General features: G+C 38.3%; 1 protein-coding gene across 1 annotated transcript in view; it reads right to left on the bottom strand.

Annotated features, from left to right (window-relative positions):
• Positions 1–9096, bottom strand: part of TKI1 (TSL-kinase interacting protein 1) — a 74696-nt gene extending 65600 nt beyond the window's left edge. Inside the window, exons 1-2 of the mRNA XM_089821693.1 lie at positions 8572–9096; positions 82–164 (exon numbers count right to left, since the gene is read on the bottom strand). Coding sequence (XP_089677819.1) covers positions 82–164; positions 8572–8656 — 168 coding nt within the window. The 5' untranslated portion in view covers positions 8657–9096. The remainder of the gene's footprint in view (positions 1–81; positions 165–8571) is intronic.
• Between the last annotated feature and the right edge of the window lie 17659 nt (positions 9097–26755).

The following is a 26755-nucleotide window of genomic DNA, read 5'->3' as shown; positions in this document are numbered from 1 at the left end:
AGCATAAAATTCCTTGACTTGAAATATCAGAAAAAAGGAAAGCAAGCAACTATTGGGGACATGTGTCATTCCAGAACATACTTTTCCAACTTGTCGTAATGCAAAAAAGAAGTTTGCCTCCTCTTCATGAGTCCAAGCAGCCCATTGTCGAGTGGTTTTCTTGCCTGGAACAGAAAATATAATAATCATTAATGTCTGTTTGTTGGAAAAACTCATTAAAATTAACAAATGTTTTGACTCTTTTTTATCTAATAGCACAAAAGTAAAGCAAGAAATTTAATATGTAACTTTATTGGCAATAAAATAATTCTGTGGCACAATTAATGTGTATAATTCCTAGTCATTTCCACATTTAAATATTTATATTTAGAGAGTTATATTTATTGGAAAATATATCTTTAAAAGTTAAATCGGTGCAGGTACGGCTCAAGGAGCAGGAACAGGACTGATGTGTCACCACGGAATAGGTATATGAAAGTTGTAACATACATATATCTCTTTCTATGAGCTATAGTATGGAAGTCAGAAGCAACAAACTCCCAACTCAAAAGACCATTGGAAAAAAATTGCATAACTTGCCCTAGCTGTATGTATCAAAGCAGAGGAAGCTAGATCAAAAATCTGCAGAATCAAAGAGGTGATTGAATTTTGGCCTAAACTCATTATCTTTGAAATCGTTCTGGAGATCACATATACTTGAATTTTTTGAAGACGGTCTTTGGCATTATTGTAGAGTTCAGCTGTTGCAATCAACGGAAAACACTCCCATTAACAAGGAATTGGAGAAAATAAAGACAAATGCTGGTATGGGCTTTGATATGATGTTTAATACAGGAGGTGACATGGCATTAAAGCTCATTGCCATAGTGGAAAACCAACTTCATTTTACTGCTCATGTTGGTCAAAAGAATAGGCATTAACATCACTGGTATCAAAATACAGAAATTTATGTTCTGACGTAATAACTTTAGTTACCATGAGACCCACATATATGATCATTATCATAGAAAAATAAATAAATAAACCACAATCACCTAGAGATGATCAAGGTCCTGGGAGAGGAATCCCAGTAATTTTTAAAACATAGCATGGGGGGCCTTGGAGATGACTATATTTTCCATCAATTGATAAAAATTCAATGCATGTACACAGCTTCAGCCTTATTGTTGTTACACTTCATTTTCTTACCTATATTGGATTTTATAAAGAAATTTTCCACCACAAAAATGTTGATGTTTGTAGCTGCAGGAGATATCCTAACTACTTGCATGGTGCTCTTTCATATACATGTGTTTGGACATATGAAAAGACATGCAACATGCAAAGAGACATGCATTTGGAAATATGAAGGGACTTGAATTTGGAAAATGAAAAGACTTTTGGTTATAAAATGAAAAGTCTGTCAATTCAAGATATATATGATTGCTTTCTGTGATAAGAGTTGTATTCAGTTACAAGCATTGTACTCAGACCTCTCTTCTTTAATAAAAGAGATATATTTTTGGTGTGGCTGGGTTTTTCCCCCTCAAGTTGGATGGTTTTCCCAGGATAATTTGTTATGTCTTTTTGTGTCTCAGTGATCTTTATTTTGTTTATTGTTGTTTATCTTTATTTCTAGGCAAAACATTAACAAAAAAAACTTTTAAACTTTTTATGAAACAATAGAAATGACAGGTCTATTGTTGAGCCCCTTTAACTTTTGTCAACCACATATCAGCACTTGAAGAAATTCTAATGTAAGTTACATGATATATCTGAGAAACCTTTTATTGTATGTTTCCTCATTTTCAAGAAATGTTTAGAGAATACATATAGGAGAGACAATGAAAATTCACATGAACCTTCCTACTGTCTGGAGACATCTCCATACAGGTCTCCCAGATGGGGACATGCTTCTGGTATGGGAGATGAATACCAACAGTCAGGATACAAGTCCCCTGTTAACTATGGTGATAATAATTTTCCCAGTTCCATACATTCAGACTCCCTCTTTTGCTGGTCTTCAGTATTGAAAATGACTATTTAAAATTTTCTGCATATATTGTTTTTCCTCAATCGTCCACATCAAAACTATGGGTTTAAATTTCTATTTTCCTTGTTCACGCTCAACTTCATTTTTTTTAAATATGGTAGATACAACCTTTTTTAGGAATATGAATTGGAACTAAAAGTAATCTCTCAAGGAGTGAACCAAGGATTTGGATTTCCAAGATACCACTTTCACAGACAAATATTGTTCTTGTCATGATTTTTCTTACAGTCAAATTCCAACAATTAACAATAAAATTCTTCAAGAAAGAATGTCCAGAACAAAATAGGTTCAACTCACCATGAGCATTCATATTTCAAGTACATTCGTTTTAACTTTATAGAATTCAAATTCTTGAGACTTTCACAGGCAAAAATGCATGTTTCCTCATTCGTCGCAATTATATAATTTATCTCAGATTTGTAAGTTATTGTTTAAAGCATTTCAATTACAATAGTTTGCTTTGCAACTTACAATATCTACACTTGTGAAATTTACATCTTCATTAATAAATTGAATTTCTGGAAATCTTAAACCATGAAGAGTTTGTGTTCATTTGATGTAATTGTGTTATCAGTTATGTACTGTAGGTGACGGAATTTCTATTTAGATTGAATCTTCCCAGAGAAATATTTGATTCATAGTTCAGATCCTTTGTATTTCTTGAAGCAAATTTTCTTTCCATTTACAGAGCTTGTGTTTTCAATCAGAATGTTCAAACTTCACACAATGTACTTCAGGTAAAAAAATTATATTTAGAGCATTTAATTCCAAAGGGTGTGTTCTGAAATTTAAGACGCTTACAAGTATTCAAGGGCATGAGACTTCATAAATTTAAGTGTTCATGTTTTCATTTGGTGTATTTGGATAAAGTAACTCAACTATTTGTATTCCTATCAAAAGCATTTACATATCAAGAATCTTCATTCTAACTAACAGCATTTGCACTTCTAAAATTTACAATTCCATCAACAATATTTAAATTCCTGGGACCTTATCAGAAACCCTTCTCTGCAAAGGGAAAAACCCAGTCATTGATTCACATCTGAGACAATATTCTTCATATAAGACTTTGCAAATTTCTTTTATTTCTTTTAATGACAGTTAAACCATCAAGCCACCAAATGCTATCATAGTTAATGAAAGATATTACGGTGTCTTGACTTTTAATAAAGCAATTAAACTGTAACTAGCCTTGTTCAGAAGGCAATAAAAAAATCAACTAATGCAATTTAGGAAAAGCAATTAAGAATTATCAATTGACTGATACTGCAAGGATCTGATCTAATATGAGGCATATTCCTTGACACTGCAAACATCGACATCCATGGAGACATGTCCCCTATGATTTTGGGGTTGTACCCATCTTGGGACAAAATGGGGATGCGGGGATGGAATTTTGCTGTCCCCAGAGGTGTCCCTTTTTTGCCAAATTCAGAAATGTCCTTGCAACGGCAAAAATATTTTGGCAGAAAACTTGGGGATGGCCAGCAGTACCGGAGACGGCTTTGCCGTCCCCAGCCATCCCCCTAAACTTCTGGCCATACCCTCCAGCCATACCCAAAACTGCTGCTCGTCCACTTTTTTCCAGCCAGACGGGCAAAGGCAAAACACCCCCAATTTTTATTTTATTTTTGCTGTTTGTGGGGTACCCTAGTTGTCTTGGAGACATAATAAAAATATACAAAACATAATTGGTCCATTAAAACACTTAAACACTAACTCTTCTACTCATCTTTAGATTTGACATACTTGCTAAGAGGAAGAAAAAAAAACAGAGCAGCAGCAGCAGTAAGGAAAAATTGCATTTAGTATATACTACTTACTATTTTAGTTGGACTTCTCTTTATTTCATTCTGAATTCATGCATGATACATGGAGCCTTTAGGCACTTGGAAATTTGCCATATATGTATGTGATATAGTTATAATGGAAGTACTTATTATTTGTCATTTGATAATTTTCCATGTATTGATCATCTAAAATGTCTATGGTGAATGGTTTATCAATGTTATGATATGCATATTTGAATTATGGCTCTATATATAAAAAAATCCCCTATGTTTTTAATCGCCATCACCTGAGGTCCCGCCCCCGTACCGAAAACATGTCCCCATCCCCTAAAAAGTCCCCATCCCGGAAACTCTATGGAGCATAGAAGACTGAATCCATCCTCTCAGCATCATTGAAAAGGAGAAGACACAATCAGAAAGAAAATATTGTAGAATTCGACCTTAGATCTGGGTCTGGATATTATATGGCACATACAGTATATAGAAGTCTACTTGTGATTATCTTTATTGAGTTATACATGCAATTCTGAATCATATTTTTATCTAAATTGATCTTTTATTGATATATTCAGAATTCCGATTTAATCTACATTCCATTGCGATCTGAGAATATTGTCATAAGTAATATTCTGTGAATTACTGCATGTACTGTCCGACTGCTGCAATTCGCCATCATAGAGAAATGAGGGGATCATAGACCAGGAGTAACAGTGATGAGGTTACCTTCTAAGCACACCGCCTCATGGTATGTGACAAAGGAATCCCATGGGACCAAGGGGGAACAAAGGGACTGCATTAAGGCTTAGGAAGCAGGGACTATCAGAAAACCCCATTGTGAATATTCTTCGTAGCCACTATCATGGTGACAAAATGCATGGCGATGCTCAATCATTGGTGATAAGGTAGAAATAACAAGATTGAAGGTAATGGTGACAGGGCACTACACTAGGTATGCCACCTCAAATGGATGGCACGGGCCACATTAGGCTAAAAGGGACAATATATCCACTCTTGTGCCAAGGGTAGGAAGTCATCAGGGTGCCTCATCCCTACCATATTATTCCTATGATTAAGACATCTTAAATCTGATTCAAACAATCCATTGAATTGATTGCATTTTCAATATATGTTTATTTCTAACTCAAGAATGCCTAATTATGAATTATGTTTATAAATAGTTTCTAAATTGCTTGGAGGATCTCAATCAAAGTAAAATTGTATCTCTAAACCCTACTTGTCTTAAATAAATAAAAATTGTAATCTAGGGTTGAAATATGCCCGTTAATAGGCCTAAGACGGATCCTCCTCTTTCGCTATCAAAAGAATTGCAATGTTGGGTCCCCCCCCCAAATCCTGGATGAATCAAGATTAACTTCGATGGGTCAAAGGGGAACCCCAGCCCATCTGTATTGAAATAGTTGCAAGAAATGAAGAAAGAAGCATCATTGCAATTGGCGCTAAGCGCGTACAATCAATCAGGCAAAAAGTCTGGCGGCAATCGAAACAGTTCTGATGGGCATTAAACTTGGGATTCGCAAGCTGCATCTTGAAGGGGATTCGCAGATTGTGGTCAATGGGATTCTCAAAAAGGAATTGGATGTGTAGTATGTAAACAGATATGTTAGACACATTCGTACACTGCTAGGGGAATTGGATGAATTCAGAACTTCCCATGTATTGAGAGATGCAAACCCATTGGCTGATAAACTTTCCAAGGTCAGGTGACAGGACTATCATACAACAACTTGGAACTTTTTGAGGATTTTAGGTCCATCTGCCCAGAAGAGTTAGATATGTAGTGGATCAAAAGTTTTTGATTGCTCACGTGTGGGCTTCATTAGGAAAGGTGGCAGTATTCACTCATTGTGTGAAAGATGGAATGTGCATCTGCATACTGCACAAAGGATGGCAAGTGGATTTTTTACAGCAGGCAGTAGCAGTAATGATGACGCGCCTTTTGAAGCATGTTTTTCTGGAGAATTTGCTTGCAAGCTTTTATTGAGATTGAAGATTGTGTTTTTGCCAAGGCTTTTGTGTTTTGGGAATTTGGTGAAGGACTGATGCGAACCTGCAATCACAATGAAACACAACTTCTCTTTAAAAATCGGTGGCCAAATCCCATTCTTCACAGGGGCTATCACAGTGAAATGTTTGGGTAACATTTTTAGGCTCGAGGAGGACGAGTTTTGGGAAGCTACTTTCTTGATCTTCGGGGAGGAATACTTGGTCCATGATTGGTGCCCTCGGTCCAATCTGGACATTTCTTCCCTCTTCACTGCCCTGGCTCTGATGGTTGGTGAAGATAAAGATGAGGTAGTCCACATGGCACGGTTGTGTCTGAAACCCAAATGAGCCATAGGGTTGGAAGATTTAGTGCACAAAGCGGAGATTGGAATCGGTTTGTACATGGGACAAGACCCACGGTGCTTGATCGGTGGTGGAGATGGTGAACTTCAACCACTTTTGGTGCTTCTCCAGCAGAGGTGCATCTCCCCTTTGCGAGAAAGGGTGGTTTCTGCTACGCAGTGTCTGAGGCGGCACAAGTAAACCCAAAGGGTCGGGCCGCCAGTATACAACGGAACAAGAACACACCTATCCACTGCAAGCTCCACTCGATGCAGAGGATCGCCCATTGGTAGGTCAACAGCTGCCTCAGAACAGGGGAAAGAAGGATGGTATCTCCGGGTGGGGGGGGTGGTGGGGGTTGGTTAGTAGCAGTGGCGGAGTGTTTGCTGGTGTCGACGTGTTGCTGCTGGATGGTAGAGGTGGTGGAGGTGAAAGCACTGCAAGTGGAGCTCGTAAGGGCCGTGGTGTTGATGCAGAGCATAGGATGATGGTGGCTGATTTGAGCAGGGAGTCCAAAATTCCTAACTTTACCAAGGAGGAGGCTGCAGGCTGGTTCCGCTAAGGTCTCTATTTTTTTGGGTGGTTTCTTGGACCTGGTTTAGGATCCATGTTTTTTGTAATGCAGTCTAATGGATATGTAATGGGCGGGATGTTTTAGGTCTGGTTTTGTCTTTGTATGTCTCCCCGAGTGTCTGTAATACTTCTTTATGATAAATAAAATACTCTTTTACCCAACAAAAAAATGTGATCTGGGGAAAATTTGAGTACTCATAATTAGGGACATTACAGACCTTGAAAGTTTTAAGTGCTTTCATTCAGCAACTTAAGATAGTAAAGCTAAGGTGTTTGGAATTTTTATTTTGAGTCTAAATCCCAGGAATTCCCTTTCTTAATTACATTGTTCCTTTCTTAATTACATTGTTGACACTTTTAGAATCTGCCTTTTTAGTCCACGTATTCATATTTGCAGGGCTATTGAATTATAAAGATTTTGTATTTTCATCCAACAAGTATAGCCTGTAGATTTCACATTTGTGCAAATTATTGCCATAGCCATATTTTACTTTCTCATTTAAAACATTCACGTTTCTTGGAATTGCATTTTCATTCTGCATTCAAATTTCTGGGACCTTCAAATTGTGAAGACTGTTTCATTTAAGTATAATTGGACACTGTACTTCAGTTGCTTCAATTCTAATTTCTAAATCAAGGATTTAAATTCTAAATCCAAATCATCCACATACCTGTTATTCCTTGTTTATGCTCTCTGTGCTTCTACTATCTCCATTATAGATTACAGCACCATTGATTCTAAAGCATCTTTTCTAGGTTACAGTGTGTATATAGTATTTTCTTTCTATTTAAAAGTATTTATGCTTCTAGGGTTCCTTCCAAAACAACAGTGTAGACTCTTCTAGATTCCCCTTTTCAATTTACAGTATTTATGCTAAGAACGAGGAGGTTTCCACAATCCATGAGATAACCGTATGCTGTTTTTAGATGCACAAAACACTAACACAATCAAATCCAGAAACACCATATACCATTCTTCTTCTAAGTTTTACTTTCTGACTTAAACACATATAATTGTAGGGTCTCCTTTATAATTTACAGCAACTACACTTCTGGGCTCTAATCTCTAGATTACAGCATTTATACCTGTAGGATCTTCTTTTTAATTTATTACAGTGTTTATGATTCTGGGACCTCTGGTATAATTTACAGTGCCGTTGATATAGAGCTTCTTTTCCAACTTACAATGCTTACACCTCTAATTCTCCTTTCTAAGTAATGCGTTTGCAGTTCCAAAATTGTCCTTATAATTTGCAGGGTTTTAACTTCTAAGGTCTTCTCTCTAATTCACACATTAACGTTTTTGGGATCTCCATTCCAATTTACAGTGCTTATGCTTCTAAAACCTCCATTTCATTTGCAGAGTTTGAAATTCTACGATCTCCATTCCAATTCATGCATTTGAAACCATACAGTTTGTAGTTCAATGAATGCATTCCAAATATAGACGCCTACAAATTGTAAAGCATATATTTTTCAATAATAAATCTCGTGCAATTACAATTAACGGGGCCAAATTTCAGGGGTTTGCTCTGTAATTCAAGAGCTTACACTTGCAAAGCTCGGCTTCCAGTCAAAGTATTTGTTTCCACGGGTTTCTGTATTTGTTTACAGTAATAAACCTACAAGCTGTGAATTTCAATCTCTGGAAACGAGAATTCCTCAATTTACCTCCCCAAAAATACTTAAATACAATAAGCCAAATCATAGAAACCTTACGGACATAATATAGAATAAGCTACTAATTAAGAATATCAAAACAAATTACGGAAAAAAATAGATAGCTTTGACAAATACATTTTCCCAAAAAGAAGCCAAAAGAATAGGTACCTGGCGAAGAAGAAGGAGCTTCACACTGAATGCTAGCAGGAGGCTCTTCGCTGGGCGTCGCCTGCGTTTCCTGAGCCATTTGCATAATTTCAAGGCATTCCCAGCTTCAAACCCTAGCTCGTTCAAAATTTGTTTTGCTTTTTATCTTAAATTTCATAACAGGGGTCAAAAGATCGAATCCTGGGCCGTACTCAATAACAGAAATTCCGTCGCAGGATTATCACGCGAATGAAACCAGAATTTTCCGACATAAAATATTTAGCCACCGTTAAACGGATTCAGCATGATCGCCCGCGTGCGACGGGCAAACATCCAGGTTCAAATTTTATTTTATTTTTTTTCGAATTTTCCTATTTCTAGCTTTATTGCGTCATCGACTCTGATATAAGATTAAATACAGTTTGCTTTTATTTATATTTTACCATGCCTGGCTTGAAAGAGGTTTTGCTTCTATTCCATTTTTTTTTTAAATTCTTGTTCTTGCGTGTTTTTAACTTCTTTCGAGTTCTAATTTTTCAGGGTCCTCTAATTTTCGGATAAGCTCGCCAAATTAGTAGGATACCAGATTTTTTAAAAAATAGAGACAATATAACGTGACTATTTTTTTTTTTAATAATTTTTTTTAAATGTATCAATCATTTTGGCAAATTTAAATAATTGTCTTCTTTCCGATTACTAGGTAAAATTTAGTAAGTTTTATTAAAAGTAACCTTGATTTATGACTTTTTCCCTTTACAATTTTCAAATCATTTTAGACGGAGCATAAAGGTCAACATGACTTGTATTTCTAATTTTCCCCTCATAATTTAAAACTTCGAGATAACATTTAGAGCCAAGGATATAAGCACAAGTTGTTTAAATATGATAAAATAAATATTAAAAGAAGTAAAATAATAGCATAAATTATTTAAATATGATAAAAAATATATATATATTTTTAAAATTATTTTTTAATTTGAAAAATAATTAATAACAATAAATGTTTAAAATTGTCCTCACTTTTATTGAATAAATATTTTTATTTTATTTAAGCATATTTTTCTATTGATTGAGTAAATGTTAATTGTTATTTAATTAATTTTGTAATATTTTTAATATTTTTAAAATTATTAAGTTATAATAATGGATATTTAATAGTATCCTCACCTAATTAAATATATAAATTAGATTATAAAAGAAATGAGTAGCAAGAGAGGGCTTTGTAACTCGGCAGTCATAGAGGCCTCCTAACTGCCTTGTACAGGTCATTAATAGCTTCTGCATCTCTCGAATTACGTTAATAAACTTGTGCATTTATCTTTAAAGGAATCCCCTCCTATCAGCAATGTTGCATTCAATTATATTTTGAACCCTTCCATTCTCATGTCTGGTGTCCAGAAAATCATTCCTCGTCAATATGTGAATCATGGAGGGAAATTGCAAGGAGGCACCATGCAGAGCCATGGAAGAAGACCTGACCTTCAAACAAGCTCTACAAGGAACCTTAAACATGTCAGCCAACACCAAATTTATTAGGTCACAACCTGATGTTGCCACCCAAACGGAATAAATTGGAGGTGAGAACCTAGCTCTTCCTAAATTCATCATTAGGCCTAATGACCAAATGCAGTCGGAGTTAAGTAAGGAAAAATATAGGCTTAAGCATTGTGTTGTATTCGTTGTTGCTATGGATATCAATAATTTGCAGTCTAGGAACTTCATGAATTATTGGCCCCTTAAGGTTTGGGGGCAAAATTTAGGGTATCATTATTTGTTTTGGCAGATGATTCAAAGGGTCTCTTTATTTTTATTTTCGCTAACCCTGATTCCCAAAAATCCATTATGGAAAGACAATTTTGGAATGTGGGGATGTGGGGAGGTGTGAATTTAGAGCCCTACCATGGGCTTTGGAAGTTGTTAATGAAGAAATTTTTTCCCTCTTGAGCCCCCTAGATGGATTACAGTTAGCAGCCTCCTACCATTTGTTTGGAATTTCATCCCACAATTTTAGGAGCCAATTAGTCAGGTTTCAAATGTAAACCAATCCAACACTTTGATCCCTAACTCAGATGTGAGAGTTTTGCTTTCTATCTACCCATGTATTCAAGCCCTTGATACCATTTTCTTGGAAATTGATGAATCCTCTATCCTCTGTCAAGTTTCTTGAATGGGAGGGCTCAATGTTGGTTAATTTATGTAGGAGAGAAGGGCATAGAATAAAAGATTGTCTTATTTTGAAGAAAAAACCTCTTACTCTACTCCCAAAGTGCCTCCTAAGCTCAAATGTGTTAAATGTTTCGATGTCTTACATGTTGACCCCAATCTCCCCCAATTGGTCCCTACAAACCAAGATTGGTTACAAGATGTTGACAAGCTTCGTGTCTCCTTAGATAATCTTAAAGATCAATTTTCTAAAACCTCAAGTGAACCAATTGTGCATAAACTTTATTCCTCTTTGAAAGATTCGGAAACCTTTCCTAAGGTTCAGAACATGGATTTTGGCCTTTGCCTTAATCCTCCTAGACTCTGGTCACCCTTCTCTCCCTCTCAATGCTCAACAATTGGCTCTTAAGAGCATCAAAGAAAGGGCCCAATGTACCAAGAGTATTGCCTCACAACCTATTGTAAAATCCTTCTCTATTCCCTTTTTTTTTGTGGTGGGGGAGTGGGTGGGGGGGATGGGGGTAAATGGTCTACATCTCTTTCCATTGACATTCCCTCCAAGGAATTTCAAGCATGCATTGTGGTAGAGGATGGCAACGAATCTAGTGAACTTCAAATACCAGAAAAAGTTGATTGTTTAACTGTTTAAGAGAAGTTGCATGACTATGCTCTTGTAGTAATTCCAGCAACTCCTCCCTTAGCTCTCCCTCCAGAAAAGTGGTTATACAATTCTAAATCTAATAGGGTATTGCTAACCAATAGTTGATTTCCTCAAGAGGTCGACCTCTCTCAAGAGCAGAAGGTACAGGCAGGAGTTTCCTCAAAAGGTGAAATAGGGCAGGATTATATTGCGAGGAAAAGAGATGACTCTGGTACTTTTGCATTCAATGGTAATACTAAAGAGAGGAAGAAAAAGAAGGCTAGGAAATTTGACTCTCTTTTTCTTATTAAAGGCAAAGTGGTGAGGAGGAAGAGAGGGAGGCCCTACCTCTCTAAAAGTAATCCTAAGCTCTCCAAAATGGCTAGGCAGAAATTCCTTGATTACGACAAAGGATTATAATCTCTCATGGAAACTAACAAATAAATTCAACATTTGGATAAACGCAAAGTAGCTTCATGGAATGTTAGAGGATTGGAGTCCTTTGATAAGAAGTATATAGTGAAAAGCTTTCTTAGTTGGATGAAAGAGATTAATGTATTTCTTCTGCAAGAACTGAAAGTTATAGGCTTTGTGCTTAATATTGCTTTGAAGTGCATTTGGAAATATGATATTGCTTTTTCTACCAAACATCCTAGACGCAAGGGTGGTTCTTCCATCTTGGTAGGCCCTAGGTACAAAAAGGTTGTTCAGCAGTGGGGTTGTTCTCCATGTGATAGAGACACATGGATTTCCTTCAACTCTAGTGACTTTGAATTTGGCGTCTATTATGTTTATGCACCCAATGACCCCTATGAAAGAGTCAAGCTATAGCAGTGGCTTTCATCTCTCCCAAATCTCCCATGGGTTTTGGTAGGTTATTTCAATATGATAGAAAGAGCTCGGGATAAGTGTTGTGGGCTCAAATTTGAATGGAAAATTAATGAGCATTGTGTCTAGAATAGGCTAATTGGTAAGTTGAATCTCATAGATTCTCTTGCTGGTAGGAAGAATCAATCTTAAGGAATCTGGTATACATTGTCCAATCTATAAAAAGGAGATAGAAGGATTTACTATAGATTAGACAAAATAAAGACCTGTTTAGTTTTGATTATGTAAAAAATATGTTTTAAAGGACTTGAAACCTTTAACAAAGTATCAAAGAAATACAAACAAAAAAGTTTAGAAAATAAAAGGCATCAGAGAACATATAAACAACCACAGAAATAGGAGGCCAAAGTACAACTATGCACTAAAATACAGCAAAAGAAAGGCAAAAGGATAGCTCCCAGATAGCTACAGAGTCTTCAACAGGTTTGTAGCTTGACTTGCTAGAATGCTCATATTTTCCATAGAAGCTTTCATTTCATCCAACTTTTTTGCTTCCACTCCTTCAATCTTCTTGGAATTGGCCCTTGTGCGCTTGCTCAGGCCCTAGTCCTCATTCACAATAAGGGAGTCTTGACCTTTACTCTATTCCATCTTGTTCAACAAGGTATTGAAATTATCAGCCATAGTCTTCAAAATACTACAATTTTGATCTACCAATTTTTTGACTGTTTTTTCCATGTTACTTACTCTAGCATCCAGACTATCCATCCTTTTTTTAATATCTTTGCTTAACTGATCAAGTTTCCTATTTTTTGTTTCAATTGTTGGCACACGCTTCATCAAGTTATCTACCTCTTCTACATTGCCAATAACCTCAGAGAGCCTATTGATGTGTTGACCCAACACTTGCTCCCCCCTTGCCATCTTTTTTAGTTGATCAAAGTCCTTTGAAATCTCCTGCATTTGTTGTTTAAGGGTACCAATATCCTTCATAATTGACCTTGGGTTACCCATGATTCCCTTTAGGAACCCATGTTCATCCTCTTCCCTGTTTTGTTCAAAGTAGTCCTCCTACTCCCCCTATTTGTTTTTATCCAAGTCCACCTCCTTGATATCATTGTCATCACTCGCATCCTGAGCAAATGTCTTTTTTATTTTTCTTTCCATCCTTTTAATTAAGAGTTCATCATCAAAGGGGATAGAAACCCTTTCCACATTCTTTCCCCTGTTTCCCAAGACCTTCCCTACAGTTCCTCTCTTCTAAAAAACCTTTCTGTGCTCTTCCTAGTAATCGCTCTCTTAATCTGACTCACTCTCTTTTCCCTTCCTTTTCTTCTTAGAAGAGCTTCCTAGATCCCCCTTCATGTTCTTCTTTAAATCAACCTCATCCACCTCATCCTCAATATCCTTATCAAAATCCTCCTCACAATCACTACCCTTAGTCTCATAATCAAGCGATTTCTTACTCTGCCAAGGCCTATCCACCTTTTTTTACTTCAAAAGGTTCATTATTAGAACCATTAACCCCTCATGGCAGGCGTGATCTCACTCAAGATAATTTTGAAAGGCAAGAATACAATTACCCAAAGATTGTCTAAGGTAAAAGGGAAAATTTATCCTAACCCCATGCCCAAAATGGTTGACTAACATGAAATGGTGATCATATATCTTAGTGAAGCACCCATCTAAAGTAAGATACTCAATAACCATAAACATAACAAATCTCCAAGGGCATGAAATGGAAGCTGCGCTAAAGTAGGAATTACCTATTTTCACCAGTCTATTGTGTTTCTTAGCTGAATCCACACACTCATCAACTGCCTGATCTAAGAGCTTCCTGTCTTGGTAGAAATTAATACCTTTCATATCCATCCCTGTAGCTTTAGTTATGATGTCTTTAGACACCTCCATCCTTTGATTTCCCACCAAAACACTCCTATCTTTCCAAGTCTCTATGAAATGTCAGGTAATGGCAAGGTTGCTTCCTTTCAATTTTTCCATAAAACTAGTAAAATTCCCTTGCTCCAATATGTCCCAAATTTTCCTCTTCTTCCTCCACTCTTTGCAACTTGTCAGTTCAATTATTTTTCTCTTTCCTCCCATCTTCTTATCTTTTAAGACAAAATTTCTCTCTTCTTAAAAAAGCCCTCTGCAACAGAAAATTGTAGTCGATATCACAGCCAAGGAAATTTGTGGGAAAAAAGACCCACTGTAATACCCCAAAATTGGCTCATTGACATTTTACCAATTCTAGTCTATTTCTGATAATTTCAAAGTCCTATTCTAATAGGCAATTCTCATTCTGCTATTCGCTACTTGACTTAATTGTCAGATGCAGAAAAACCCTAATCTGCATTCATCATATTTCTTATTTAATTCCTATAGTACGTACTCATATTAGTTACATTAAACCTACTTGATTAATATTTAATTTAATTATTAAGTATTTATACTTCAATTAAATTAAATTATATCCTAAGGCTAATGTACTATGGAATTAAATTTATTTAATTTAATAAATACGCCTATCTTAATTAATTAAAAGAAATTATTTAATTAAATGGGAAAGGTATTTCTAATTAATTAAAAGAAATTATTTAACTAAATGGAGTACTTACTTCTAAATAATTAAACAAAGTTATTTAATTAAATGGGAAGACATTCCTAATTAATTAAATAAAGTTATTTAATTAAACAAAAGTGTCTCTAATTAATTAAAGATTATTTAATTAAATAGAAAAAGTAATTATGAGATCATATTTCATTTTATTAAATTAAATATCTCAACAAAATCTCTCTTCAGTTCAAAAAGGGGAATTTCCAGTTCACTATTGATCAAAAATGAGTTAACACAGTTAACTCCTTTTTCTACTCAAATTAAAATAGTTAACTCCTTATTTATCTCAAATTAAGTCTGTTAACTCCCTTTAATTTGGGAATCTCCCTTTATGACTGAAACTCATCTTCAATCCTAACCGTTGATCTGAATCGATCTCAACTGTTGATGGATTCCAGGAAACTCTATTTAAGAGACCCTCATCTCTTCATTTGAAGAGGATGAATTGATTTGCTATCGAATTGCTGTTGAAATTTATGCTCATATTTACTTACATTTCTTGCATACATTCTCATGTTTTAGTTTAATCTCATTTTAGTTTAATCATGCATATGCTTAATCTAGTTTGCTTCATTTGTTCTTAGATTACATTGCATCTTTCATTTCTTAGATTACTCTGTATACTCATTCTTAGCTTAATTCCATTGTCAAATCCTTCGTTCTTAGAGGGTATGGTTGCCTACATCTCGATTCTAAGGATATTAACAGGCAAAATCCCTTTAGATAGAAGGCAACAGGTCACTTTGCAGGGCAAATTTCGGATGAGCAATTCAATGTTCATTCCGCGATGAATCCTCAAATAAGGACCGTGTTGAAGTGTGTGTGTTAGCATAGGCCGCATTTTCACGCATTACATTTCTGGCGCCCACTGTGGGGCCCGAAAATCAATTTTTCTAGCCTCTTTCTGTATTTTTTTAATCATTTTTTTGTGCTCTGTCCGTACTGTTCCGTATAGGTTCGAATCTTTGCGCGAAACTGTTCATTTTCGCACGAAGATCTAGAATCTTCGCGCGAAGATTCTTTCCGCGTCGCGCGAGAAAGTTCTTTGGCGCGCGAATCTTTGCACGAGACTTTATTTTTTCGCACGAGCCAAATTTAATTTTGCGCGAGTCGGATTTGATTTCGCGCGGGCCGTAAAACTTCTTCGCGCAGACTGTCAGAAATTTCGCGCGAAACTCTGCTGTCAGAGGCAAAAAAAATTGCATTGATTTGCGTGTTTTCTGGTTTTTCTGCTGACTGTTAGCAGTTTCTAGTGTTTCTGTTTTTTTTTTTTTTTTGAACAGCATAGTAGCGGTTTGTGGAATAATGGGAAAAGCATGCTAAAGTTGTCAGAAACAGGTAAGAATCTACTAAGCGCGTTGCGAGGATCACCAGGTAATCTTCATCAGCTGATAACATTTCATTTGGATCTAAAACAAACATCTATCGTGTTGAGCTTGTGTGTTTCCTTCTATACTTCCATTTTACAACACATGCATAAACTCATACTAGGGTGTAATCTCTATTAGTATTCATTTGGCAGGCTTAGTCTTTAGTGATAGATCTGATTAACTATCTTGGGTTATTGGACTCGCTAATCTGCCGGCCCCTCGTTCCACCCTGTGGTTGCAAGCTCAGCACCACGTTAAATAGGGGAGGGGTCTACAGGACATAAGCGTTAAAGGCTCCACAAGGCAACCCTTTTGTGTTTTTTTAGAACTCACTAATTTCTGAGTTGTGGAATCGTTTTGGCTTGTGTGAGGGGTTAAATGTTCCACATCTTTGGACTCACCTCACATTAGTTAAAGCGTTAAGTGTACCACTTTGTGCTTTTTTTTTATTACTTTTAGATAGATTTGCTTTCAGGAATTAACATCTGTACACACATAGTAATTAAGCCCCCATGAACACTATTCGTGGATCTTGAGGGAGTGGGTTCCTAGTGAAACTCCTCTCTAAGACGGATTCCTTATGGGTGGGGAGGATACTTTGAGCATCTCGTAGATAGATGAATCTTTGACTTGTTGATTAAGGCATCCTTTCTCTGGAGAGATTGATAGATCACAGGAAGATGATATCATAGATCTTTAAGGGATAATCTTAGTCTAGCGTGTCGGATTAATCTGTTTGCTTTGATTGGGTTAAAGGTGAAAAGGTGTCAGAACCTTGAATCTGGAAGCTAAGTCCCCTTGTGGTATACTATTGTGAGTCGGTCACCTTTAGAGAGGGTTAACCGTAGCAGACAATCCCTCTACAAGGAAAACTATGATGACGGAACCTCAAGCGGTAATAGCCATTTTCGCCATGGTAGTGACAACCGCTATATAAATGTCCTTGAGGAAGAAATCTCCACGAGTGTGGTTCATTGTGGGTTGTCAGATCTCCCTAGCAGCTCTTGAAGATTAAGTTCTTAGACTGTGTCAAAACCTCGATGCGCTGGGATTGGAGGTCACCCTTGTGAGCCATAAAAGTTGCAGAGTCAAACCATTATTAAATACCTTAGAAAAGCCAACTTTTATTTTTCTAAGGAATGTGTGCGATGATTGCAAAACTCTTTGAAGATGTACACAAATACCTCTCTTAGGGATTAACACAAACTAAGTCACTTGATTGTTCATGCGCAAGGTTGCTTTTTTCCCTTGCTCATTGTTTTCAGACGTGCTTGAAATCACTTGCTTGCTGTTCTACGTGCCTGTTTATCTGCCTGGTTATTGGATTGATCAAAAAAAATTGTCAAAATTAGTCGCTATTGTGAAACTGTTCTGTCCATTCGCGCGAAATCATTTTGGTCTCGCGCGAAATCATTTTTCTCTCGCACGAAATCATTTGGCTCTCGCGCAAATCCATTTTGCCCTCGCACAAATCCATTTTGCCCTCGCGCGAAATTAAAGTTCTGTTGCGCATCTTCGTGCGATCCATAAACATTCTCGTGCGAAATTAAAAACTGTTACTGATCTTTGCGCGAGACAGAAACATCTTCGCGCGGCCCATAAAACTTCTTCGCGCAACCCGTAAAGGTTTTTCGCGCGAAATTTTGTATCAGCATTTACAATCTGGGTCTGTTTTAGCTATCTGCGGCCTGCAAGCTGTCTTTTTTGTGTCCGTTTATCACTCTCTGTTTGCAAACAGTCCTGGAATAGCGACACTTCGCTTAATTGAAAACTTGTGTCTTATACCTTGACTAGTCTCGTCTCATACGTCCTCGTCTTAATGCTTGCCATACTTTGTGCTGCAGTGGTCATAATCTCTGGCTGTTCTAGCCTTTAAATCAGACCATTTGTGCCTTAGTGAACAACATTCTTGTTACTATCTTGTCCTTTTTGAGACTTAGTCTTAGTATAGTCCTTGTCTGGGTTCTAGCTTCTTGTCCTTGCCTATGATTGTCACAACGAGAAGCGGCAACGTGTTTTATCCTGATAACATTCGACGTGGTCATGCTAGGGGTCGTAATCGCAGCAGAGGTAGCTTACCTTTCACTATGCAATCCATATCCAGTTTGGCTAGTGAGGCATCTTCACGATCTTCCTCACCTGCAAGGTCATCTCGAGATCAGCGAACATTTTCCAATTTGCAACAAATTGGGAATCTTTTTTACCAAAACGATACTGAGACAGGTAGGAGTCCTGCATTCTCAAACACAATGTATGACCCTTTCTCCACGGACCCTTTTCAAACACAACGTACAGAAACTGAACAAGTTCCTATAATGACTAATCGTGAGCCTGAATGGGGTAGCCATAGTCGACATCAAGAACAACCTAGGGATGACAAGGAGAAAGAAAAAGAAAATGATACTGATGAAGAACAAGAAGAGGTGGAAATCCTTCCTGAACACATAGCAAGATGTCGAAGAGACAAAAACTTTCAGAAGGTCATGGGAATCCTAATCAATGAAGAGAAAGAAAAGTACTTTCTCAAACTCGCCCAAGAGGGAGCTAAACTGGCCACACATTTTGATGTGGAGACCATTATCACACGTGAAGAGGAAACTGAGACCACTAAACTCCAAAAACAACTGCAAATTATGCAAGACCAATTGGCTCAGATGATGCATGAGAAAGAGAAACCCAAAAAGACATACACATTGGACGCTCTTTGTTCATTTCCATTTGACACAAGTATAAACATGCCGCCTTTCCCAAGAGGTGTAGAACTACCCAAATATGACAAGTACTTTGGTACTACTGATCCCCAAGATCACTTGCGAGAATTTGGTGCTTTGTCTATAGAGTTTATACACAATCAAACGTACCTCATGCATTTATTCCCTAGAAGCCTAGGTGGTCAAGCTTTGGAGTGGTTTTCACATTTACCTCCTGGTATCAAGACGTTTGACAAAATTGCTAATTCATTTGTTTAGCAATATTCTCATAACATTCAACATCCTGTAAATATTCGAGATCTATGCAACCTTAAACAGAAGGTTGGTGAGCCTTTTCTCACTTTCCTCCAACGGTGGAGACAGCTTTATACCAAGTACTCCCGTAAAATCCCAGAAACAGAGAAGCTCAACATTTTCACCGATAACCTCTTACCTGATTTCAGGTATAGAGTCCAACTACAAGGTCCGCGTACCTTTGAAGACATGATTACACAGGCTCTCTGTATCGAAGAATTTATGATCAAGAAAGGTGAGCTCACTCTTCAGAGAGACTCAAAACAAGGTTCCACTTCCAACAAGGATAAAACCAAACATGTCAACAAGAACTGAGAAATTGTACATGATGGGGTTGTTGATAATGTCACACCAAAACCCGCTAAAGCAACATTTAATCTCACAAACTGCTTCAAAGCGGCCAAAAGTGTTGAGAAGCCTCCTCCTGACAATAAAATGTCTGGGAATAAACCGAGAAACTCATGAGCAGCATGACCTAAGCGAGAGTATACGCCTTTAGGAGAACCTTTGGATGTGGTTTACAAAACATTGCTACAACACAAGCTTATCTCACCAATGGATAACCCTCGTCCCTATGATCCATAACCATGTCCACCATGGTGGAATGAGATCTCATTTTGTGAGTATCACCAAAACAAGGGTCATAAAACCATCAACTGTATAAACTTACGTCATAAAGTCCAGGACATGATTGATGCTGGTGAACTTGTGGTAGATGGACATAACAAAAACTCGGACCACAAGGCGTTCAAAGAGCCTTTCCCACCTTATGAAAAAGGAGAGATTTCGAAACCAGAACCCTACAATAAGGTCAACTATACGTATTCCAATGATGACAATGTCATTCACATGGTTGAACGTGTAGATTTTGAATACTATGACGTTATTACCATAAAGGGGAAGCAAGATAACAATAAACCCAAGACACCATTCGTCTTGAGAGGCCCTACTTCCAATAACATGGATAATACGTCTTCACAACACTGTGCTAATGCTGTTACTCGCTCTCATGTGAAATTGGTGCTCAAAGGCCCTACACCTCCTACTCTAAATCTCGGACAACACAAGGACAAAGCCCTTGCTGGTCCATTTGGTAAAGGTGCAAAACACACGACGAACTTGACTGCAACCAGTTATAGTATTCTAGATCAATTGAAATGAACCAATGCTCACATTTCTATATTTGAGCTGCTTAAAATTTTGCCCGCCCATAGGCAAATTCTGGACAAAGCCCTCACTAAGACAAATGTTCCTCAGGATCTTGATCTTGAACGATTTCAATCCATGGTAGGTCACTTGACCTCACCTCATCTTATGACCTTCTCTGAGGAGGATGACAACTCACTGAATCACCCACACAATCAGCCTCTACACATTGAGGTTATGATCCACCAGACACGTGTTCGTCGGGTACTAATTGACAATGGCACTGGCCTAAATATTATTTCTGCGGCTCTGCTTAGACAATTGGGTTATTCTAAGGACTCTATTGATCCTCGAGGAAAGATCACTATTAAAGCATACGATGAAGTAGAACGAAAGTCACTAGGTCTTGTGACTTTACCAATTCGCGTCGGTCCTGTCGAAAGGGATGTCACCTGTTAGGTGCTTGACATTCCCTTAGCCTACAACATTCTGTTAGGATGGCCATGGATACATGAGATGCGCGCTGTACCATCCACATACCACCAATGCATTAAATTCCCATTTCATGGTTCTGAAGTTACTATTCCTGCAACTACTAGCTACACTTGCAATATGCTCAAAGCTGCTGAATCTTTCGTCCTTGCTAACCGTGAGTCTACTGATTGTCACAACAATAAGCTGAAACAAATTGAGTAGTCATTTAAATTGAAAGAAATTGGTATGGGAGAGTACCACATGGAACCAGTGTTATCATTAACATCAATTCCAGAATCTCCTCGACATTTTGGGAGACCCTCACTAGCAAAGAAGCCATTTGTGTTGACACCTCATACCAAGTTTAATGGTTCTTTTGTCAAAGCTACAGTTCCCTTAGAAGATGAAAGCGAAAACAGAGCCATTGCTGCATGGCTTTACAAAGAAGAGTCTCCAGTAGACCTAACAGAACAAGTTCGAGAAATCACTCCTAAGAAGTATGGACCTGGTCTTAAGCTTATGAAGCGTTTTGGCTACAAGGGAACTGGCCCTATTGGGTGCAATAACAATGGTTTAATAGATCCTATCAAAGAAACAGCTCGAAGCAACAGTGACACAACTGGCCTAGGGTTCAAGAAGGTCCCTTTCCATTTGGGATCCAATAAATTCATACCTGTACCTGAGAGTTCATCTGAAAATGAGTTACAATCTGAATCAGGTACTCAAAAGGAAGAATCTGATGATGAGGATTCTTACCCTCATCCTATTCCTTATGATCTTGCTAAATTCTTTGCTAAGCCAGATGACTTTGTGCCACGTGTTAGCACTCTGGATGATACTAGTGATTCTTCTGAGGACAATATTGAGCAACTCGAATATCATTCAGAAAAGGGAGAATCTAGTTAGTCATGTCATATTGAGTATTTGTGTAAGAATCCAGAGGCTGAAGGAGAGTATGTCCCTATCACTGTTGGGGAGTTCTATAGTCTCTCACCATGTAGCACCGATTCTCATGAATATGAATTTGACAATCTTTCAGAAGCAACTACTAATAAAGACATTGACCAAGTGCATGTCTATGAAAATCAAATCGAAGTGAGTGAAACGTCTAGGGATAGGTCACAGGGGTCTGATCCAACTAGTGTCTTAGAGCCATCAATAACTAACGTTCGTACTCTGAGACGTTTGAATACACCTGTGGGTGAGGTCGCCGTAGGTCTCGAATTGTTGGTCCACACATTTAATAACTATACTGTGAACGCAATTGAACCAGCCACTACTCTCTCACTCGCACATCCCGAGCTTATAGACTGGAACCCCAATGCATCTAACGAAGTCCCCACATTCCAAAATGACTATACTCTTGCATGTTACCTAAATGCTATCGAACCTGTAACGTCTTCCACCAATGAGCAGAGCATCAATATGACTGAGGCCGACATCAAATATCTCAGTCACATAATTAAAAAGAAAAAATGCAAGAGGTCCGATGGTGAAAACCACATTGTGGCAGTATCAGATCCAAAAATAGTAAAAACAAAAGACGTATCCAAGGGTGAAAACCTCTCTGAGGCGCCTGCGGATGAGATATTTGATGTCCTTCCCAGTCACTTTCAGGAGAGATCATCAGTGTTAATAGAGCCAACACAGTCGATTAACTTAGGCACAGAAGAACATCCTCATGCGATACATTTGGCTCAGTCATTGTCAATTGAAGAAAAGGCACAATTCATTGCCTTTTTCAAGGGAAAGAAAACAAATTTTGCCTGGACATATTCTGACATGCCAGGATTGGATCCTGATCTTATTATGCATCACTTGTCCATAATGCCAGGCATAAAACCAGTTAAACAGAAGCTCCGCAAAATGCATCCTCATGTTGCATTGCTAGTCAAAGCCGAATTGGAGAAACTTCTGAAGGCTGGTTTCATTCGTGTAATTGATTATGTTGAATGAATATCCAATATTGTCCCTGTGTCCAAGCATGATAAGTCTATCAGAGTTTGTACAGATTTCCATGATCTTAACTTGGCATGTCCTAAAGATGACTTCCCACTCCCTAATATTGATATGATTGTGGACATGATAGTTGGCTATGAGATGTACTCACTTATGGATGGTTTTTCTGGATACAATCAGATAAAAATTGCACTAGAAGATCAAGAGAAAACAACCTTCACATGTGCATGGGGAACCTTTTGTTGGAATGTGATGCCATTTGGTTTAAAGAATGCTGGAGCTACATATCAGCGGGTTGTTACTACAATCTTCCATGACATGATGCATAGAACTATGGAGGACTATGTTGATGATACTTTGGTCAAAAGTGCTAAACGCAATACCCATTTGCACGATTTGGGACCAATTCTAGATCGTATGGAAAAGTTTAGTCTTCGACTCAATCCTAAGAAGTGTGCATTTGGTGTCACATCAGGAAAACTACTAGGATATATTGTTTCTGCAAAGGGAATTGAAGTAGATCCAGAAAAAGTACAAGCAATAATGGACATGCCACCACCTCGAAACATCAGTCAGATGAGAGGACTACAGGGAAGGCTTCAATCTATTCGCAGATTTATTTCACAATTGGCGGATAAATCACAACCCTTCACAAAGACTTTACATAAGGGTGTGAAATTTAATTGGAACCAGGATTGTGAGCAAAGCTTAACATAGATTAAACAATATCTTGTCAATCCACCAATCCTGATGCCTCCCATGCATGGGAAACCTTTGCTTTTATACATTTTAGCTACTGAAACATCTTTGGGAATCCTGTTGGCTCAGGAAGACAATGATAACAAAGAAAGAGCTATTTATTACTTGAGCCGAACATTGGTCTCTTATGAGAAAAACTACAGTATTATTGAGAAAGCTTGCTTGGTAGTTGTCTTTGCTTCCCAAAAGTTGAGACACTACATGCTTGCCCACATTACACTGCTTGTGGCTAAAATAGATCCATTAAAGTATTTGCTCAGTAAGGCAGCTCTCACAGGAAGATTGGCTAAATGGGTCATGATACTAAGTGAGTTCGACATCCAATATGTTGAACGCAAAGCTATAAAGGGACAGGCAATTGCAGACCAGCTAGCTGAGGCACCCATACCGAGTCTCCTGCCAATAAACATTGATTTTCCAGATGAGTCAATTCTAACACTCACTCATCATACATGGGTTATGTTCTTCGATGGATCCTTCACACAACAAGGATCAGGTGCTGGATTACTTTTCATCACCCAAAATGCCTGATATGCAGGCATCATCCCGACATCTACTACCTCTGGCAGGTAGTCCCACTAAACTGCAACAAGGCTGCGAATATCTATCATGGATCGTCTTGGATCCATCCGTGGAGGCCATCCCCGCTCTATATCCTTCTGCACCCTGGCATAGGCACAGTACTCAGCCAAAATGTCCTGTGGTTGACCATATTGCTGCCACACTCATGAGATGACAAATCTCTCTATCACTGATGTCGTCCTGCCTGCCAACGGTCGAGAACAAAGCATCCAGGGCAACTCTCTCGGGGCATCATCCCAGTCCTCTGTCTCTCTCCAGGGTCGCCATATAATAGACACCAGGTCATCAAGATGTGTCCACCAATGCTCAGTCTTACCCAGGTGGGCCTGGGTAATATGCACTCGATATCTGCAAATGTAGGGCTCCATGGGCTCCCGAGAATCCTCAAAAATCGACCTACATACAGGAAGATGCTCCTAGGCCCAGATCTGTAACACATAAACACCTGTTGCCATGGTCTTCTTCTTGTGGAAGACAACCTCATGCATCTCATGAAAAAGATGGGCCAGCATACACTGACCCCACCCAAAGATCTCAGGTGCCTCAACCATCCTACAGAGCATGACACCCCATCCACACTCCAACCCATGTTGTCCCCTATCAGGACATAGGAAGCAGCTCAAGAAAATACCCAACACGGATGCTAACCTGTGTGTAGGTCCATAAGTATGCATCAGCTCATCCCAGCTGATGGCCCTGCCCCTCGGTAGCTCTCTCTCAAAAACAATGGATATTGCCTCTGTCCCTAATTGAGGCACTGTATCATATACAACCCGGGCACCGTGAAAGGGAATCCTCAAGATCCTCCATATGTCCTCTGGTGTGATGGTCATCTCACCCATCGGCAAATGAAATGTGTTCGTCTCTGAATGGAAACGCTCTACCAATGCAATCAGTAAACCATGATTCACCATCACGGTTGGAATCCGGCATAGTGAAGACAAACCCAATCGGGCAATGTGTGCCCAATCTGCATCATCCAAACTCCGCAATAACTCTCCATAGGGAGGATAATGAGATCTAAATGATACATCTCCGAATATCTCCTGCACGCACAACAAAAACAAAACAAAAATATGACAAACAAATGATCAGTATCAAGTCAAATCGAAACATCAAAACAAAATAAAATGCGAAAATCACAAAACTGGCATAGAATTTCGTGCGAGATTGCTGAAATCTCGCGCAAAAACATATGGTTTCGCGCAAAATAGTTCTCTCTTCGTGTGAAGAAACTCAACTTCGCACGAAAATAGATCTCCTCGCGCGAAGATAGACCATCTCGCACAAAAAAAGAGGTTGCCTCGTGCGAAGAATCTCCATCTTCGCGCGAAGCCAAAATTGCCTCGCGCGAGGATATTCCGGCTGCGCGCGAAGAAACAGCACATCCTGTTTCTTCGCGTGAAGAAAGAATATCTTTGCGTGAGAAGAGATCGGTTTTGCGCGAAGAAAGAATTAAACTCCTAAAACATGCTAAAAACATGCATAAATGAACTCGAAATGCGTGTAATCGAAAGTACGAAGATGGGAGATCGATGACTCACCGATGGTCCGTAGTCTGCTGGCCGGCTATGTCATCTGGAGCGCTCAAAACGATGATATCTCAAGTTCACTGCCATGTCTATAGCAGAGCTCCAAATCACTAAAAGACAAAAGAACGAATGAATTGAAAATGACCCTTCAAGCCATTATATAGGTGTTGACCAAATTTTTCAAAGTGATCAGATTTGCGCAAAAATCGCACCCTTGGCTAATAGGACCATCCTGGATTCATTTTCGGGATCAAATTCGAAATCTGACACACCCAAGAACCTTAGAATGCGTTTTAAAATTTTAGGGACCGATGTGATCGAACGCTTGTGCAGTCAAAATCTTTCTGATACTTTATGATTCTTGGAATCCTTTCAACTTCACATTCTCCATATTTTCAAAATTCATTTTGAAAATAGTCAACTTAAGTCAACTTTACATGATATACTGCTTCAAATCATATTTCTGGTGTGTCATCTTTCGGTTTTGCTCCCGAGGGGGCATGATGATTACATCATTAAATACTTATTGCTCGGGGCATTTAGTTCCCATCTTATGTCCTAGTCACTTGGGGCATCTCATCACTTGGGGCTTTTTGTTCCCTTCTATCTGACATCTCTGCCATCTATCTTATCTTTTCATCAATTGATCAACCTTATAACAACTCTTCTCAGAGTTCGATGGACAGGTATTGGGATAGTCTAAACCCCGACTCCTGAGGATCAAACCTCGTTCTGGGGATGATTCTATGACTCATGATGAGACCTTGTTATCTTTTATCAATTTCGGGTATCTAGGTGTTCTATCTGGATCCTTGAAGGTTAAACTCCATTCTGGGGATAATCTTCTAAATGCTATCAATTTCGGGTATCTAGGTGTTCTATCTGGATCCTTGAAGGTTAAGCTTCGTTCTGGAGATAATCTTCTAAATGCTATCAATCTCAGGTATCTAGACATTCTGTCTAGATCCTTAAAGATTACGCTTCATTCTAAAGATAGTCTTTTAAATGCTATCGATCTTAGGTATCTAAGTGCTCTGCTTGAATTCCTTAGGATTAAGCTCTGCTCTAGAGATGGTCCTTAAAAAAACTTATCAATTGGTCTCCGTGTCATCACATTCGGAACCAATCTC

This window comes from Cupressus sempervirens, chromosome 3 (genome assembly GCF_028749045.1).
Source record: "Cupressus sempervirens isolate cs-2001-9-10 chromosome 3, ASM2874904v1, whole genome shotgun sequence".
In the NCBI taxonomy this organism is placed as follows: Eukaryota; Viridiplantae; Streptophyta; class Pinopsida; order Cupressales; family Cupressaceae; genus Cupressus; species Cupressus sempervirens.
Note: the sequence above shows the minus strand (reverse complement) of the source record. Positions and strands in the feature narration are given on the sequence as shown.